The sequence below is a fragment of the Mytilus californianus genome, unplaced genomic scaffold (assembly GCF_021869535.1).
Source record: "Mytilus californianus isolate M0D057914Y unplaced genomic scaffold, xbMytCali1.0.p SCAF_2, whole genome shotgun sequence".
NCBI classification, from domain to species: Eukaryota; Metazoa; Mollusca; class Bivalvia; order Mytilida; family Mytilidae; genus Mytilus; species Mytilus californianus.
In genome coordinates, this window is record NW_026262668.1 from 124897516 (window position 1) to 124917871 (window position 20356).

Consider the following 20356-nt stretch of genomic DNA (forward strand, 5'->3'; position numbering starts at 1 on the left):
AACATTTGACAATTTAATTTTATTTGTCAACATATAATTTAACAAGACGGAATGCCAATTGACTGACCTAGTACATGACTGCATATTGCCTAACAAAAATGTCACATTCTACAATTCATAATCCAACAAGACGGAATGCCAACTGACTGAACTAGTACATTGCTACATATAGCCAGATAAAAATGTCACATTCTACAATCAATTAAACTTTTTTTAAATAAATTCTATCAATTTGAGTGATGAAAGAGAATTGGCAAGATACACTTTTTTTTTGGCTATTAAATGTTGTACATAATTCATTCTGGCTATACACAGTCATGTTTACTGGTTCATTTACAAAATATAACACATAGTTTTACTTCAAAATCTGACAATAATACACTGTATTGCACATGTCATGTGATTTTCCAACATTGATTATAAATACAGAAATTTTAGATCACTCTCATCTTCTGATTCAGTAAACAAACATATATAAATAAAACTCCAAAGGAATTCATCTTCAGAGAATCAATCTACTGGTCTTTTTTACAAATTGGTAAATAAAGGTTATCTATAAAGATTTTATAAATTCATTAGAGTTTTCTTTTAAGTGAAAGCCATTCTCTCTTGGGATATTTCCAAAACTGATTGGATTTCATTTGATATATCATATGTACTGATCAAGATATAGCCAATCAAAGCTGAGCACCACTCTTTATCTGATCAAAACTGTAATTTCAATAGAAACCATCTGGTTTAAATTTTTTAAAATAAGTTGAGCATTTTTGTATCATGAGTTCTACTTCAATGTTATGTTTCTTCAATATAAAACAATATAAAATATGTAATAGGTAAAAAAAGAGTGAAATCAAACATCGTGTGCATGTAGTTTAGATATAAGTGTCAATTAAAACTGTAAAAAGAGAAATAAAAATAGCTTTTCTTGTGACAAATTTGAGTAAAACTGTGGTGAGTAAGCATGTCATTTTTACCTTGGGGTGACTAGTTTGATTAAAACTGTGGTGAGTAAGCATGTCTATTTTACATTGGGTTGACTAGTTTGCTTTCTATAAATTGCAGACATATCCTTTCAAAATAGCAGTGATTGCATTGTTATATGGAAAACAAAGTTTCTAATGATTATCACAAGAATAAAAAAAAAGACAACAATGGTTAACCCTTTTAACATGTAAAAACCAGACATAAGTAATGAAGAAATCTGAGACATTTGGAAATAACATACATCTATTCCAGAACCTGCAAAATACATCTTCACTTATGGAACCATTTACTGATACAATCAAAATTAATTTTATTTTCCAAATACTAAATAATTACTAAACCGCTACGACAGTAACCCCCAAAATCAATCCCAACTGTCCTATTGTGGTATGGAACCTTGTGCTAAAATTTCTTAGAGATCCATACACTTATAATCAAGTTATTGTCTGTGAACAAAAGTCTTCAGACAACGACGCAGACATCGCCATAGCATAATACTAATAGCATAATGCGGTCGTATAAAAAAAAATGCAGCAGGGCCCTGCTCGCAAAAAAAGCTTGAAGCCATTTTTAGGAGTGGAAATTTGAGAATGAAAGTCTGTATAACTGTTATTTTCAAAGTCCAAAGCCCGTTATTTCAGCACAAACCAGTGAAGAGGAACAAGAGGTAAACTCAATCTGTAACTCATTAAAGTAGACTTACATACTAAAAATCAGGTCATTATGTGAAGGCATTTAGAAAAAAAGTCTGTATAACTCTTATTTTCACAAAATTTTGCAAAGTCCAAAGCCCATAATTTCGGCAAAAATCAGCAGAGTGGAAACCAAACATAAACTTGGTCTGTAACTTATTGTAGTGAACTTACATACTTAAAATCAGCTCAATAAGTAGAAAAAAAAGACTGTATAACTGTTGGTTGCGGAATGATCGATAATGGTAAAACTATATGGCCACGACCACTTTGTGATGGGACCATAATAACTGCCCAGGATTCCCTTTATTTCAAATCATTTTTTTTAAATCCTACATCTGATAATTTTTTTCCAATTTTTTGTCTTTCTACTATATTTCCTACCAAAAAATTCCCAATACTTTAAATGCTTTTTTCTGGAAATCAACTGGTCAGACCTAACTATGCTTTTCAAATCAACTGGTCAGACCTAACTATGCTTTTCCATAATTTTGAAATATTATTTGTTTTCTTTTGAAAAACGACTCTGTTTGTAAAAATGCAGCTATTCAGAATTTCAGTACAAATTAGATAGCAATCATAAAGTTTTTTCTAAACATCCATCAACAGTCTAGTATCATTTAAACAGTAATAACAATATAATGTCTGTTCTGGACCAAATCCTTTACAAGTTTGAAACATGGTTGCAATGTAAAAAAAAAATCGTACTCAACTAACTTAGTACCCATATAAGATAAAATGTAGAAATACTCTTTTCAAATGTATGAGTTGAATATTTGTACAATAATGTTAATACTGAATTACTTAATGATGCCTGCTGAGTATGTGTGAATTCACTCTGATTCCTATGAAAGAGATACTGTTGAGACCTTAAAAAGAGCTCAAATTGTACGACAGAATAGGATGAATGAGAATGAAGAATATGACTTTTATCTTCATGATATTTTCTTAGGTTAATGGGCAAAATTTGGTCAAAAATGGTAACCAAATCATCAAACTATAATGTAATCAAAACATCAAACTATAATGTGATTTCTAACTTATCATTCTCCAATTATCGATTACATTTTGACTCAATATCTGTAAAGAAAGATAAAAACTGAAACTTAAATGAAATTTTTAACTGTTCAAAATTTGAAATAGGACACCCTAAACTGGCCCAGTGATGGCGAAGAAGATATTTGAAAAAGTTTCGAGATTGATGATAACAATGAACCTCCAAAACACAGCTTCACTAAAGGAACTATTTACTGACAAATCAAAATTCACACTTACAGTGTTAACACTAAAGTAATATAATACATATCTTTTCATTTCCAAATACTTCAAAAAAATGCATCAGGTTCTACTCATAAAATTTACTAATTACAAACGACAGTGAACCAACACCTGGTAAATCTATAGTACGATAGAATACCTAAAATGGATACCTTGGGTATGCAGGGTTGTTATGATAAAAACATAAAATGTAAAGCAGTTATAACAACAACACTTTAGGGATTGCTGCAGTAATTTAATGAGATCTACATGTTTCGATGCCTAGGGAAATAACATATATCTATTCCAGAACCTGCCTTATACTCACATCGGTTACATTGTGACATCATTTATGCATACCTTCATTAGATTACTGCAGCAATCCCTAAAGTGTTGTTGTTATAACTGCTTTACATTTTCATAAAATTAATGTCATAATCCAACAATACAAATCAAAGTGCTTTATGGTACTATAAAGTACTCAACTGGAACTACGCTGCTAGTTAGCCTTGTTGTCCTGGATAATTTATACGCTGCTAGTTAGCCTTGTTGTCCTGGATAATTTATACGCTGCTAGTTAGCCTTGTTGTCCTGGATAATTTATACGCTGCTAGCTAGCCTTGTTGTCCTGGATAATTTATACGCTGCTAGTTAGCCTTGTTGTCCTGGATAATTTATACGCTGCTAGTTAGCCTTGTTGTCCTGGATAATTTATACGCTGCTAGTTAGCCTTGTTGTCCTGGATAATTTATACGCTGCTAGTTAGCCTTGTTGTCCTAGATAATTTATACGCTGCTAGTTAGCCTTGTTGTCCTGGATAATTTATACGCTGCTAGTTAGCCTTGTTGTCCTAGATAATTTATACGCTGCTAGTTAGCCTTGTTGTCCTGGATAATTTATACGCTGCTAGTTAGCCTTGTTGTCCTAGATAATTTATACGCTGCTAGTTAGCCTTGTTGTCCTGGATAATTTATACGCTGCTAGTTAGCCTTGTTGTCCTGGATAATTTATACGCTGCTAGTTAGCCTTGTTGTCCTGGATAATTTATACGCTGCTAGTTAGCCTTGTTGTCCTGGATAATTTATACGCTGCTAGTAAGCCTTGTTGTCCTGGATAATTTATACACTGCTAGTTAGCCTTGTTGTCCTGGATAATTTATACACTGCTAGTTAGCCTTGTTGTCCTGGATAATTTATACGCTGCTAGTTAGCCTTGTTGTCCTGGATAATTTATACGCTGCTAGTTAGCCTTGTTGTCCTGGATAATTTATACGCTGCTAGTTAGCCTTGTTGTCCTGGATAATTTATACACTGCTAGTTAGCCTTGTTGTCCAGGATAATTTATACGCTGCTAGTTAGCCTTGTTGTCCAGGATAATTTATACGCTGCTAGTTAGCCTTGTTGTCCTGGATAATTTATACGCTGCTAGTTAGCCTTGTTGTCCAGGATAATTTATACGCTGCTAGTTAGCCTTGTTGTCCAGGATAATTTATACGCTGCTAGTAAGCCTTGTTGTCCTGGATAATTTATACGCTGCTAGTTAGCCTTGTTGTCCTGGATAATTTATACGCTGCTAGTAAGCCTTGTTGTCCTGGATAATTTATACGCTGCTAGTTAGCCTTGTTGTCCTGGATAATTTATACGCTGCTAGTTAGCCTTGTTGTCCTGGATAATTTATACACTGCTAGTTAGCCTTGTTGTCCAGGATAATTTATACGCTGCTAGTTAGCCTTGTTGTCCAGGATAATTTATACGCTGCTAGTTAGCCTTGTTGTCCTGGATAATTTATACGCTGCTAGTTAGCCTTGTTGTCCAGGATAATTTATACGCTGCTAGTTAGCCTTGTTGTCCTGGATAATTTATACACTGCTAGTTAGCCTTGTTGTCCAGGATAATTTATACGCTGCTAGTTAGCCTTGTTGTCCAGGATAATTTATACGCTGCTAGTTAGCCTTGTTGTCCTGGATAATTTATACGCTGCTAGTTAGCCTTGTTGTCCTGGATAATTTAGACTAACAGTTATAACAGAATAAATAGCTAACATTTCACTTGTCTCTCTTGTCTGTTATAAAACTTCTATATTGAAAACCATCTCTAATAAAAAAAATAAAATAACCCACCTGTCGCAACTGATTTCTTTAAACCAGAAGGAGTAAGCTAAATATTCATTTTATTGTAAAACTGTGTGTAATTCATATTGCTGTAATGAGAATTTAGCAACTGATTTGTACTATCAAAATAACAAGCATTCTGAGAGTATTGCATGGCAATACATAGTCCCCTACCGGGTAAAAATTTGTTTTACTGGAACAAAATGCTAACTTGTTCTATAACTTGTCATGGTGTAAACAAAAAGTAAATATCATGTCAATATCTACATGCATGACTAAAAACAGTGTGGAAAACTGATTATATGAGTGAAAAAAAAACATTAGATATGTTTAATAGTTCTCTAAAATTAGATATGATGTAATATAGTGTATATCTATTTTCAAATTATAATCAAATATAATTAATAGTTCCAAATATTTTTTCTTTCATTTGTCACAAAATAATATAGATTTGTAACTTATCTATAAAATGTCAACAACATTTATCTACACAATGTCATGTATTGAAATATATACATTAATAAAAATAGATTATTATCTAATTAAAGGATTTCTCTTCATAAATTTGTCTTTATATATATATAGCATTCAGAAAATTAGTTTATACTAAATAACAAACAAACCTGCTAAAAAATTCTTCAAATAATTTAACAATGAATGTCTTTTAAAAAATGAGTTATCTCCCTTTGTACAGAAATATGGTTTAACATAGTACTCTAACTTAGCATTAGATATGGTCCAGAGTTATGGTCCATAACTCTGGACTAAATTATCAGACCGGAACAAAATTCGAACTTGATCTGTAACTTGTCATGATAAAACAATATACCAAATATCAAATCAATATCTTCAAGCATGAAGAAAAAAAGTGTGGAAAGCTGATTTGCCTGAGTGACAGAAGGACATACAGACGGACAGACAGACAGACAGACGGAGTGCAAACTTAAAGTCCCCTTCGACTTCGTCGGTAGGGGACTAAAAACAGTTCATAGTGCTGTTGAATGCAGAAGACACAAGAACAATTTACAGTGGCAGTGCACATTTTTCCTCCTGTGTGAATCAAGTAATTGTTTGATAAGTTATAGTTTATCAATTAATAACATACGGTTAATATTCAAGCCTAACAAAAAAGAAATACCCTTTACAAAATTTTACACAATTTAAAATGTGCAGAAAAATAGAATAATGTCACAAACATTTTACACAAAATTTAACTTGCTTTAATTAAAAGTACAAACCATTGTTTATCAATAAAGATGTTTTATAATATATGCAACACACTGCCCCATGGTAAAATAGGATGATAAACAATTATTAATAAAATGATGTAAAATGGTCTAAAAATAAATATTCTACCGGTAATTCTTTATCATGGTTTTGAACTTTGCAACATACATCATATATAATGAAGTCTACCTTGCAATTGGCAAATAGAAGAAACCTATAGATTCATCCCAGGTTATATCTTACTTTTAAAATATAATAAATAATTATAACCTATATATGTCTTTTTTATTGACAACTGATGCATGACACTGAATGCAGCTTATGTGATGTTTTGTTGAAAAATATTAAAGATGTGTAAAAAAATGAAACTTTTGATACCAATATTAATAAATGGAATGATTGGTTTTCATCCATGAGACAGCAACCCAATGACATGGAACAACAAAACAATGCTAATTAGCACTGTATACAGCTATGACTTGTGATTGCAGTTACGACACAATGAAAGTTGTAAATCACTGGGACTGTATAAAATTAGTCATAACAACAAAAAAATCACTCTCCTAATTCTAAAATACAATAATTATTTAAAAAAGCATAACAGGATTTTTAATTATACCTTTCATATACATCTTTCACTTTCCTTTTGCATTTCTAAGATTACCATAAGTTCAAATATCTTTTGTTTTCCTTTTGCATTTCTAAGATTACCATTAGTTCAAAACTATGATACAGAAATATGGTTTAAAACATTACATAAAAATGTGCAATAAATAAATAAATCTCATATCAACAAATGAATACAACTATCACAGCCCTGTATCACCGTTTTGTTGTCCTCTTGCGAACGCCTGAGTCTTTCATTGAGGCAGATTTTGCCAATTCTTCTTTAGCTTTTAATCGTGATGATCTGGAATGTAACTTACAAAATAGGTCTGAAAATTTGTTGTGTGGAAAAAGTGTAATTATAACACCTTCCAAGAACACATAAACAAGTCTTCTATTTAAATTCCTATGCTGAAACATATCAAACACACGAGTCACTCCTTTCTTTATTGCCTCTTGTCCCATTAATGTCTTCATTTCATCTGTAAAACAAGAGACAAATATGTTTATACTCATTTCAGTCGGCTCTTTGCCTGATGTTACATTTTGTATAGAAAACAGATGTGGATCCAGGACTTTGAAAAGTGGTGCCCCCAAACTAGGCAACATTAGAAGAACATGTAAAAAGTCTCTGCATCTACCATATATGTAGCTCCATAAGGGGAGAGACTGAGCCCCCCCTTTAATGGCAACTAAGTTATATATGTGGGATAGTTAATGAAGTATTAACAAGACTGTCTTAAGTGACATTTCCTCTTTCAAAACAGCAATTTCAACCTGTCTTAAGTAACATTTCCCCTTTCAAAACAGAAGTTTCAACCTGTTTAAATTAACATTTCCCCGTACAGTACCGTACTTTTAACCTGTCTTAAGTGACATTTCCCCGTACAGAACCGTACTTTTAACCTGTCTTAAGTGACATTTTCTTTTGAAAAAGTACCATAAACATAAATACATTTGAAAAGTAATATCATTTACAATATGTTTAACTACTGGTTTCTAAAACAAGCTGTTTTTGATAAATGCCAGCATAAAACCTTTTAAGAAGCCATGATAAACATTTGTCATGAAAAATATTTTTTTTCATTAAGATCTAGTTTAAGTTTTCTGCATGTGTGATTGGTATTTGCGTTTCTTCATAGTCATATGAAACCACTTTTTTTTCAATTTTGCAAATCTTTCTCACAAAAAAAAATCAATACAAATATGTCAAAAAAGATGTGTTAAAAATGTAATCTTTTAAACCTTCCTTACTTACCAGTGATACTACCTAACATTTTGGCTTTACAAACAATCCGTGTCCTCATTTTAGTATTGTGATCCCTCTCTGTTCTTGGCTCTGCCAGGACACCGTCAGGCCAGAAAGCGTCTCTGTAATGAATGGAAACAATTAAGATTCTCTTTAACAACAGAAAGGATATGAGTTGAATCTTACTATTCCAATATATATGAAATAAAAATATCAAAATTAAAATTACAGTCAAGTCCATGATCATACATTTAGTCTGTATAATTACACAACTAATAACACTAAACATTGTAAAATAATGCAAGTCAAACAGCTGATCATTTCCATCCAATTACAATCTACTGTAAATTCAGAAATTTTTGCCTGATTTAATTATTGTGAAAACTGCAAAGGGATAAGTTATGCAAAAATAAAAAATCACTTTTTAAATTTGATCTCACATTTTTGTCCATTGTTTAAAATTCACAAAAATTTCTGAACTTACAGTATATATTACGGTCACATTCCCAATTAAGGTTGCATTATAAATGACAATTAACAATTGCTCCAGATTTTATTGAAAAAAAAAAAGGCAAATTCTATGCCAGACTTTTTATCTAAATGACAAAATTCATATAATTTACCCTATAGTAGAAATATTTTCTCAAATATCTTACTTCTTATTGATTCAAAACCTTTAAAAAAATATACACTTTAAGGGCAGATAACTCAGAAAACAAAAAAGAAATATGTTATGCTGCAATAAAAAAATAAGTTTAGTGACCCAATTTTGTCTTTTTATTCTCTGAAAGTATTTAGTAACTATCTGCTCATTATTTTATTTCATAATCCTATCATCTAGTATTCTTTCCAGTCACATAATTGTGTTTCATACATTGATTTTTATTTCATTTTTGAAAATGTGACCAAGATCAAGTACATACATACATAGTAGTATTCTTTGTATTTCACTTTCCCTATTAAATCTTTACCTTAACTTTTTAATGTATTCTGCCATTTGTTCAGCAGATGTCATCCAGTCGACATGCTCCACAATTTTCCTTAAAAGAAAGACGTATTTCAAAATGAATATCTACAAGCTTAAACTTAACTAGGTACTCACTTAAATCCTAGTGTGTCGACCCAAATATATTGAAATCGGAATTCCACTTCGAAAAATTTGTTACTGATGTTTGCTTACGTATTTAAACTATGATTTTTTCAGATGTCAATCAACACAATGTCACAATCAAAGTATGATAAGGGAAGACATTCCTGACAGGTGCCACAATTATAGCAAGAACTGCTCAGAAGCATCTGAGTATACCTTGGGTTATAGTGGAGTTGCTGTTGCAGAAGCTGCAGTAATGTTTTGTGGAATATTACATGGTTTCACCATCCATTTTCCTTTTGCCATTTGCTAGTTTTTTGGAGAGCAAATATATTTTTTATAAAACCCTTTGGGTAATATTATTTTTTTTTCAAACAGAACAAACAGCAAAAAAAGCTTTTCTTTTTATAAAGTAAGGGTGAAGTTTTCTTTACAGCACTGGGTAGATACCTCTGCTGGTGGACTATCAGTCCTTGAGAGTATCATTAGCTCAGTAGTCAGTACTTCGGTACTGACATGATTTATTACAAACCAGAAAAGCCCTTCGGACGCATGAAATTTACAATGTGTTGTTTTCATTTTTGTGCATTCTCTAATTTTCCATAAAAACAATAGTCTAGTGGTGTGAAAAAGAAGAGCATTTTATTCTTTGGAAAATCATTTATTATGATATTTCCTGATTTATTACACCATTGTGTTTCTCTCTAACCAATACCTGTTAATGGTATCACCATATGTGGCTTTTAACAACTGACGTAATATGGGAACAATTCTCCGACGTAACCACTGATTCTTATGTTGAAGATCAAAGACTTCATCCATCAACAATAACATAATTCTTAAAGGTATGTTTTCTCCCGCCTGTAGAAATACAAAAAGAAATTAAAATGTAAATCAACATAACTTAACTACATTAGACATTTTCATTTCTAAATGCAGCTTGACATTCAATTTATTTTATTTAATCTTTAAATATAGGACAAACATGCTTACACAACTAACTCAGGTTAGGTGGAGGGTTTGGCACCAGCAAACATGTTTAACCCTGCCACAATCTGTATGTGTCTGTCCCAAGTCAGGAGCCTGTCATTCAGTGGTTGTTGTTTTTTGCTGTATATCATATTTTTTTTATTTATTATTGTTTTGTACATTAATCAGGCTGTTACTTTTCTTGTTTGAATTGTTTTACCTTTGTCATTTCGGGGCCTTGTATAGCTTACTATGCGGTAAGGGTTTTGCTCATTGTTGAAGGCTGTATGGTAACCTTTAGAACTGTTGTTAACTTCTACATCATTTGGTCTATGGTGGAGAGTTGTCTCATCTTCTTATTTTTTTATTAATATGAATGTGCACGATCTGAAATCATTTTTATCAAATGAACTGACTTAATTTGACTTGAACCTAAATATCTTATTGAACAACAAAAATGCAGTAATTAAGTTTTAATGTAATACCTATTTAGGGGTCATCCATAATTGTCAACCATTTTCCAAAGTGTACAAAACGTACACTTGGGGGGAGAGGGTTAAAAAATCGACAATTTTACCGTACGCTTTTTTTTTTTATTTCCGGAATTTTTTCGTTTCCGCAGGGTTCGGTTTTTTTTATTACCGCGATGAAACCATTATGGTATCTTTATACACTTTATTCTGACAAAACACAAGCATCACAGATAGATGACATTAAATAAAACAGTCAGATATTTTTCAGTTTATTTTCAATGCAAATTTCTGTATTAAACTAAACTATAATAGACAGGATCTTCTTTTTATTAAGAATGATGGATTCTTGTCTTGAAATCTGAAAATGGTTGATGTACACTTTTTGAGGGAGGGTGGGGGGTCTGAAAAAGTGTATGTTTTGTACACTTTGGAAAATGGTTGACAATTATGGATGACCCCTTAGTTTTTCTTTAGGTATTGTACCAAGTTCAAAATTAAACAATTGAATCTACTGAAGTCTTCAAAGCTATTTGTCTTGCAATAATTTTAAGTTTATACAGTCTTAGGTCACATTAATCTAACTTACTGCCTGGTCTATACTTGCTGCAACTTTTCCACTTTCCAATTTCTCCCTGTCTCCCAAAGAATCCTAAAATATTGTAACATAATTGTATGTTTGTTTCTATTTTATGATGTGCTTATTCTGTGATTATAAATATAGTTGTAATTGCATATATACAATAATGTACAGTCGAACCTCGTTATGTAGAAGTCAAAGGACTGATAAAAGTATTCAACTTATCCAAGGTTCGACTCATCCGAGGTTGAGTGTGTCTCATAAATTTTGAATGCAAGAAATACGGTATGAGATTTGTGTAAACTATATACTTTGAACAATATGACACTTTATGATTGTGTATTCAATCTCCATATTGTTTTGGTCCTTCATAATAATTGAAAACACACAAGTACAGATACGAAACATTCGAGACATCGGGGTCAATTTACATTAATTTTACATTGACAGTACTATAAAATTTACTTGACTTAACCGAGTATTAAAATCAAATGCATTGATCAAACGGGAATTTTAACGGAACCAAGAAATTACTTCCACTCATCCGAGTTTTCGGCACAACAGAGTTCGACACAACGAGGTTCAACTGTACATATATCAAAGAACACATACTGACTGTAAAGAGGCTAATCTTCAATTTTCATCATTAACACCAATCAAAGTGCCTGAATATGGTAGTTAGGAAAAAATTGGATCAAAGTCTCAAATGGCTGGGTTGCAATATTTATGACTAATCAATGTAGAATGCTTACAATGTAGTTGCAATTACATGAAGGTTGTTAATTTTGCTTGAAAATAACTTAGTTCCCAAGTCAGGAAAATATCACGATCTGGGTTGAAAATATGTACCCTCTTTCATAAATCTTATGAAAAATTCGTAATTTTTTAAGTCTGGAAAAATTAAAAAAGAATTGTCAGTTCACAAGTCTGGAAAATTGTGAAAAAACTTTAACATGTGTACAATCTTCCTGTGAAGTTTCAGGTATCTGGGTTGAAAACTTGTACCCTCTTTCATAAATTTTGCTGAAAAATGACTAAGTTCCCAAGTCTGGAAAAAAGAGAAAATATTCCTCAAACATTCCATAATAGCAGGTATACAACTTCAACATATGTGCAAACTTCCTGTGAAGTTACAGGGGTCTGGTTTAGTGTTCATTGGGGTTCACTCTACATGCAGACTACAGTAGGATATATCTATCAGCATCCCTTAGTCTTCCAGGTCAAGAAATAGGGCTAAATCAACGCTGTTCCCACCAGATGACCAACTTTGGGGCAGCATTCTGCCCACCCACTCCTGCCTCCTTACCCTACCTACACTGCCCCCTAATCCCCTATCTTAGCTTCATAGCATCAACAAGCACCTGCAGCAAGGTATAGCCCATTTGCATATAATTTGCATTTATTTGCAAATAAACGAAAATTAGACATTTTCTGAAAACAATTTAGCATGGTAAGAGTTAAGAACTGAATTTTCTGGGAGTTTAACTGTGTGAGAAAAGGGAATTTTTACTTGCTGAAGAGGTACCCTGAAAATTCAACCACATATGTGAAAATGTCTCAGTTTTGAAACGAGCCATCGTAAAAACCCAAGTTTATGATATGGACAGGGAAAATGAAGAAAAGGCTACCATTGTGGAATTGCGTATATTGACCCTCTGAGTAGAAAACTGTAGGAGAAAAGTTAATTACACATGACTTGTACTCTCTTTCATAAATTTTGCTGAAAAATGACTATGTTCCCAATTATTTTAAAATGAGAAAAAAAAATCCTCAAAAATTTTTATAATAGCAGGTGCACAACTTGAACATATGTGCAATCTTCCCATGAACTTTTAGGCATTTGTAGAAGGAATTGATTACACAAATTAGGTACCCCATCTTTTCCAAAGTGTGTGACCGCCATCCATCTGTCATTACATAATATAAGCCAGTTTTGATCTTTTTCCAGCCTGGCCAATTATAAGAATAAAGAATTGTTTTCTCTTTATAGCACTGCAGCCAGATTAAGTCTAGTTAGGCATATTAGGTTTTGATATTGTAATTTACTAGCTGAAAGTCACATTATGAAGATTTTCCTGCATGTGAGCACAGCAAAAAAGCAAAAAAAAAATGTTTGTGTCGAGTAGCTGACATTTGCTCCCTAAACCAAAATTAAAATCTCTGTCTGTGGGAAACCAGAAAAATAATTACATTAAAAAAATAAAACATGTTCACCACTCCCCTTCTTGAAAAAGAGTATGTGTTGAATGGTTTATTTCCAGAGGGTAGTAACCCATCCGTAAAATTAATCAGATGCTGATCTTTTATATAAAAATAAGGAGATGTGGTATGATTGCCAATGAGACAACTATCCACCAAAGTACAAATGAAGTGGATGTAAGCATTTTTAGGCAACAGTATGGCCTTAAACAATGACAAAACCCCATACAGTTTAGGTGGCTATAAAAGGCCCTGACAAGAAAAATATGAAACTATTCAATTGAGAAAATTAACGGCCTAATTCATAACAAAACAATTTATGAAAAACAAATATGACAGACATGAACAACTACAACCACTGAACTATAGGCTCCTGACTTGGGACAGGCACACACAGAATGTGGCAGGGTTAAACTAGTTTGCTGGTGCCAAACCCTCCCCCTACCTGGGACAGGGGTGTAACAGTACATCATAAGAATGTTTTTTTAATGTCTGCTTTTACACATAAATGAAGAAAACAAATTCTCGAAAGATGGGAGAATGACTTTAAAGCTAGATCTCTGAATCTGTAATTGGTTCTATTAAGAGACATGTTTTACTGAACTAAAACTTACACTCCTAAATTTCCTTCCAAGTCCATCTACAATATGTTCTGGTGCAATGGCTCTTCCTGCTGTCCTTAGGGGGTTTACTATTGTGTCCATCTGGAGAAGACAATTAAAATATTTGGAAGTGATTCTTAGAAGCACCTAAAACATCTACCAATGTAATTAAAATAAAAAAAAACAGACATTATTGTCTATTACACCTATATGTTAGGAGAATGTCAGCCCCTTGACACACACATCTGTAAGTATCATGAAGAGAAGGAAGAGACATTGTTGTCTATTACACCTATATGTTAGGAGAATGTCAGCCCCTTGAAACACACGTCTATAAGTACCATGAATAGAAGGAAGAGACATTATTGTCTATTACACCTATATGTTAGGAGAATGTCAGCCCCTAGACACATACGTCTGTAAGTACCACGAAAAGAAGGAAGAGACATTATTGTCTATTACACCTATATGTTAGGAGAATGTCAGCCCCTTGACACACATGTCTGTAAGTACCATGAAGAGAAGGAAGAGACATTGTTGTCTATTACACCTATATGTTAGGAGAATGTCAGCCCCTTGACACACATGTCTGTAAGTACCACAAAGAGACATTGTTGTCTATTACACCTATACGTTAGGAGAATGTCAGCCCCTTGACACACACGTCTATAAGTACCACGAAGAGAAGGAAGAGAAGGAAGAGACATTGTTGTCTATTACACCTATATGTTAGGAGAATGCCAGCCCCTTGACACACATGTCTGTAAGTACCACGAAGAGAAGGAAGAGACATTGTTGTCTATTACACCTATATGTTAGGAGAATGTCAGCCCCTTGACACACAAGTCTGTAAGTACCACGAAGAGAAGGAAGAGACATTGTTGTCTATTACACCTATACGTTAGGAGAATGTCAGCACCTTGACACACACACATCTGTAAGTACCATGAAGAGAAGGAAGAGACATACAAGTATTTAATCAGACCAGTTGAGCCTTTGAAAATGTGAAATATTTAACATGTATGTTATCCTATGGAATCATTTCTTCAGAAAGATAATAGAAAAAATCAAGATGTACACAATGTTGTATAATAAACAGCAATGGAAAAACAATATATTCACATTTTCCAATTTTTGTGTCTTTTTACAATATTAATTTTGTATATGATGATATACATGTAACTAAACCCAATGCTCCTTATTTTTTAGTCAGAAACCAATACAAATGCTAAAATGTATTCCACTGATTTCCTACAAAATCATTTTCTGATACTATGTGTTTACATTTCAAAGTATTCTGATATCAACTGTAAAGGTGTACCAAAGAATAAGGAGGGCTGAGTGCTAAAAAAAGGTTAACCCTGCCCCTTTATTTATGTGCCCAAATTTCCAATAATTGTTTATGATGTAGTGTTTTTACCATAAATAAGGCAATTGATTTTCTCTTTTAAACCGATTCACATATTGTCAACCCAGGGCTTTATAACTGATTATGCAGTATAGGTTTTACCCATTGTTGATGGTTGGCAATGTTTGTTAATTGATCACATCTGTGTCATTTGGTCTTTGGTGGATTGATGTCTCATTGGAAATTATACCACTTCTTATTTTTATTTAACACATTACATATGACTGTTACAACTAGGATAAATAAATTATTTTTACCTTTCTCGCTAGGTCACTCTTATGTTTTTCCCATAATCCTTGAGCTAAAAATTTCATCAATAAATCTTTTAAGCCTTTGTTCTCTTCCCAAAGCTGAGGATTTAGTAAATTCTGGAAAGGAAAATATCGTCCTTTATATAATAAAAAGTGTCAAAATATTTGTTATTTGAGTAAAACCCTTTCACAGAGTATAATAATGGAAATCAAAGGGAGATGATTTATTGCACATACATGTATCTTATGTAATTTGTGCATATATCTTGACTTTTTTATTTCAAGATTTTGATAAACACTCTAATATAAATATAACTTTTGCATTTCTTTTTTTAACAATATTATTCTTTACAATGAATTTCAAAATTATTCAAACCAATTTTGTATCCAGAAATATTCAACTAAGTTCCTTAATCTTAAATGTATATAAACAACAAATCTAAGAGTAATTAAATAATTTCTAATATCAAATGTCTTTGCTACAAAGTTTAACACTGTATTTTCTGCAATAAAACTGAAATTTCTTTTGAACATTAATTTGCCTTTGGTGATAATAACCATTCACTATCTTCATTATAATATTGACTGTTTAGATCATTTTCTACTTATAAATCTGTACTCTTCTTTTGTTTGCTGTGTAATGGGACTCTTTTTGCTCTTTGACCTAAATAATACTTTTTTTTGGAACACCACAAACCCTCCCCCCACAAAAAAAAAACAGCTTTAGCTGTATTTTATATTCATATGTGAGTTTTACTCAATATTTGTAATGAAAATTGAAATTAACCCCAGTAAATATGTTCTTTTCTATGAAAAGGCAATTTTTCAAAATTACTGTTTTGAATAGCACCATCATTATAAAATACATCAGTCTAAGAAATATGTTTTTGAATATTCATCTGCTGTACATTATAAAATATTAAACAAGACATATTTTGAGTATTAAACAAGACATATTTTGATTATCAAGGCACTCAATGTAGATTACATGTATTGTATATTTGTTGAAAGCCACATGCAGCAATGTTTAAATTTCTTACCTGTAAATAATTATCTAAAGATTTTCTCCTCTTCTCCAAGAACTCTTGGTTCATATTCTTCAATACTGTTTTACCAGGCAAACCTGGCCCAGGTAAATCTGGAAACTAAAATGAAACCCAAATAGATATAAGAAGATGTGGTATTAGTGCCAATGAGACAACTCTCCATCCAGGTCAAAATTTATAAAAGTAAACCATTATAGGTCAAAGTATGGTCTTCAACACGGAGCCTTGGCTCACACCAAACAGCAAGCTATAAGTTATACATGTTTCTTAAATATTTAAACTCATGGTCTTGGGTTTGCATGCTTAGCTGCTTAATGCTGACAGAACTACTTTCAAACCTTCATTATGGTAAAATAAAAACTAGATGTGTCAGAACGACATGAAAGGTCCCTCTTGCAAAAAAAAACTTGAAGCCATTTTTAGGAGTGGAAATTTGAGAATTAAAGTCTGTATAACTTTCACGATATTTTCAAATTCCAAAGCCCATAATTTCGACACAAATCAGAGGAGCGGAACCAAACGTAAACTAGATCTTTAACTCATCAAACTAAAAATCAGCTCAATATGTGAAGGCATTTAAAAAAATAGCCCGTATAACAGTTATTTTCACAAAATTTTCAAAGTGCAAAGCCCATAATTTCTGCAAAGATTAGAGGAGTGGAACCAAACCCAAACTCCATCTGTAAGTCATCATAGTAGACTCACATAGTAAAAATCTGCTCAATATGTAAAGTTGTTTAGAAAAAAAGTCTGTATAACTGTTATTTTCACGAAATTTTCAAAGTCCAAAGCCCGTAATTTTGGCGAAAATCAGAAGAGCGGTACCAAACGTAAACTCGATCTGTAATTCATCATAGTAGACTCACATACTAAAAATCAGCTCAATAAGAGAAGGCGTTTACAAAAAAACTCTGTATAACTGTTCGCTGCAGAATGACGGAATGACAGATAAGGGTAACACTATATGGCCAAGACCACTTTGTGGCGGGGCCATAAAAACAATAAACTCAGCCTCAAAAGATCACTGTCTAATAAATGTGCTTATTTGTTTGTGTGTTTGTTACTTTCTACACATCATTGTGCAACTGTGGTATAATCTAAATTCCATAACATGTTATTATAACTGATGAATTCTAGCATATAATGGGTATATTTGTGTACTTCATAATTCTCTACTTCTGCAAATCAATTTTTTAACTGAAACACCTCAAAAATAATTTCTTAATGCATGTGACTTACTTTTTCTTGTACTAACATATTGAGATCATGGAAATCACTATATCTACGGTATATTTCCTGAATATCGTCTTCACTGTTGACTTTCTTTGTAACTCTGACAGCAAACACAGCATACGTCTTTCCTGATTTCTCTGCTTCTTTTACAATACCTGTAATAATCTTCCATTAAAAGTACTTTCCCAATTCAAGTTAATATTTCAAAACTTTTTAGATGCAAATTAAAGAGGAAGAAAAATAGTTGACTTATATTTTATTTTCAATAGTAAAAGAAAGGTTGTATTACATGGTGAAATAAGTATTACCTATGGCTGATCAATAGAGTGAGAGCACTTATCTAGAAACTAATCATCACAGACTTTTAAAAATAATGGTTAATAACAGAATTTATACCCAAATTACATTAATAAATCATTCTAATGATGTTAATCAGTTTGATTATTCAAATAAATGTGATTACTAATAAGAATAAGAAGTCGCATTATGATATCTGATAATATATCTGTATACAGATTTTCCTGATATCGCAATAATTAATCTCACATTATTGCCCATTCTTCAAAAATTGCAAAAATTAACGCTCGCAATAATTTCTGAATTTACAGTATTCAAATCAGTGTGATAATTCATTCACAAAAGTCCAAAACTACATGATAACCTATAAACAAGATAAAGTTTGTCTTGTGGTCAAGTATACCCCTCAAGATAACTAATAAGCATAAGAAGTGAAATTGAGGAAATTCAATGAAATTTGTGTTTTGTTGTCTGTTTACCACTTTATTTACTATTTATTCGTATAAAATAAAGGCCTTAATCTGACATGGTTACAATCAAATCAGCATCCAATCAAAACTCATTGGGTTGAGAAGTTCTTTATTTATGATCTGGAAATCAAACAATTCTCATAATTTACAAAATAAATGATCATAACTTTATCTGGGAATTGTGAGAGCAAAGAAAATCGAATTCAGCCCTTATTAAAGAGTCCACACAATTCCATTAAAATTTTTATCGATTTGTTAGCAATATTATAATTATCATTCTGACTTTGGATAAGCAAACCGGACAGTCTGACATGTGTATCACTATAGAAACACAATCATGTTAAACAGGGTATAACAAATTACCAAATCATGTCCAGTATATAATTTGGAACCCTTTTATAAGTAAATGATCATGAGTGTATTTATCTATAATGATATACAATTCAACATAACAGGTTTTTTTTTCAAATCAAAGGGCCATCTCTGTCATGTCCGAGTTAAAGTTTAACCAAATAATGAACTTTGACCTAGAAAGCAAAAAGTTTAAGACTTTCTTAGGATCCTAGAAAGCAAAAAGTTTTCTAAGATCCTAGGAAAGTCTTAAAATTCTTTGTTTTGAAATTATATAACCATTGTTAAAAGTGTAACCCTTGGTTTTATTTCATTGATCAAAAGATGAACAACTGGGTTCTGGTAAACTCCCTCAGTACAATGGAGTATCACAGATAGATGTTTTATTTTTGTCACAGGTTAACTTCAAACTCTAGACAGTCTGTGTCATTTACTTTAACTTGAAGTTAAGAAAGACATATAATTGATACCTGTTTGTGAGATAAAGGCAGAGATGAACACTTCATCATCATATTGAGACATGTTTGATTTCAATGCTGGGGCAGGAATTTCATCTGAAGAATCATTTGCTAAATCTTCATTCTGAAATATGCAAATTTAATTAAAACACAAATATACACATGCATAATAACCTAAAATTGCATAAAAGTGAGAAAACATACTGTACATGCTGATTTTGTAACACAGTGTCATCTTTCTTCATTGAAACATTTGTTGTATTCTATTAATCAAACTATGTAAGAAGACAAAAGATAATACATGTTCTCCTTTAAATTATGTGATAATTACTGAATTTTTAAAAAATGTGTAAAAATGATTAAAAACTTTTCTAATATTGGTATATACATTTCATAGTGAGAAAATTTAAAGGTACAGAAACAAATTTCTGAACTTCTGTAAATATGACCAACCTCTCTGAACTGACATGTAGATAGGCTTTAAAGTTTGTAAGTCACTCAATATCTGAGAATTAAACTCAATTGTAACACTTAGGTTAATATGTGTCAATGATGTACCCAATAAGACCGAGTGACTGACTTATTTTCACTTAGATGCATCATTGTGTCAAGATATATGAACTTATATCCTTACATAATTTAATATCCAGTCAATGAAGTGTAAAATATAGACCAACATGACCTGTTTTGTTGAAGTTGCTGTACTCATCTAGATGCATCCTTAAACTAAGATATATGATGCATCCTTAAACTAAGATATATGATGCATCCTTAAACTAAAATATATGATGCATCCTTAAACTAAGA

General features: G+C 32.0%; 1 protein-coding gene across 6 annotated transcripts in view; it reads right to left on the reverse strand.

Moving 5' to 3' along the window:
• LOC127730911 (sorting nexin-13-like) overlaps window positions 1-20356 on the reverse strand; it is a 79375-nt gene continuing 59019 nt past the window's right edge. For 4 of the 6 annotated variants that reach the window (XM_052239528.1, XM_052239526.1, XM_052239529.1 and 1 more), the window contains 10 exons: window positions 19562-19673; window positions 17980-18128; window positions 16735-16839; window positions 15701-15811; window positions 14048-14137; window positions 11244-11306; window positions 9931-10076; window positions 9097-9165; window positions 8135-8247; window positions 1-7358 (listed from right to left, as the gene is read on the reverse strand). In XM_052239528.1, coding sequence (XP_052095488.1) covers window positions 7093-7358; window positions 8135-8247; window positions 9097-9165; window positions 9931-10076; window positions 11244-11306; window positions 14048-14137; window positions 15701-15811; window positions 16735-16839; window positions 17980-18128; window positions 19562-19673 — 1224 coding nt within the window. In that variant the 3' untranslated portion in view covers window positions 1-7092. The remainder of the gene's footprint in view (window positions 7359-8134; window positions 8248-9096; window positions 9166-9930; window positions 10077-11243; window positions 11307-14047; window positions 14138-15700; window positions 15812-16734; window positions 16840-17979; window positions 18129-19561; window positions 19674-20356) is intronic. The other 2 variants (XR_007995365.1, XM_052239530.1) reach the window with 2 other exon arrangements.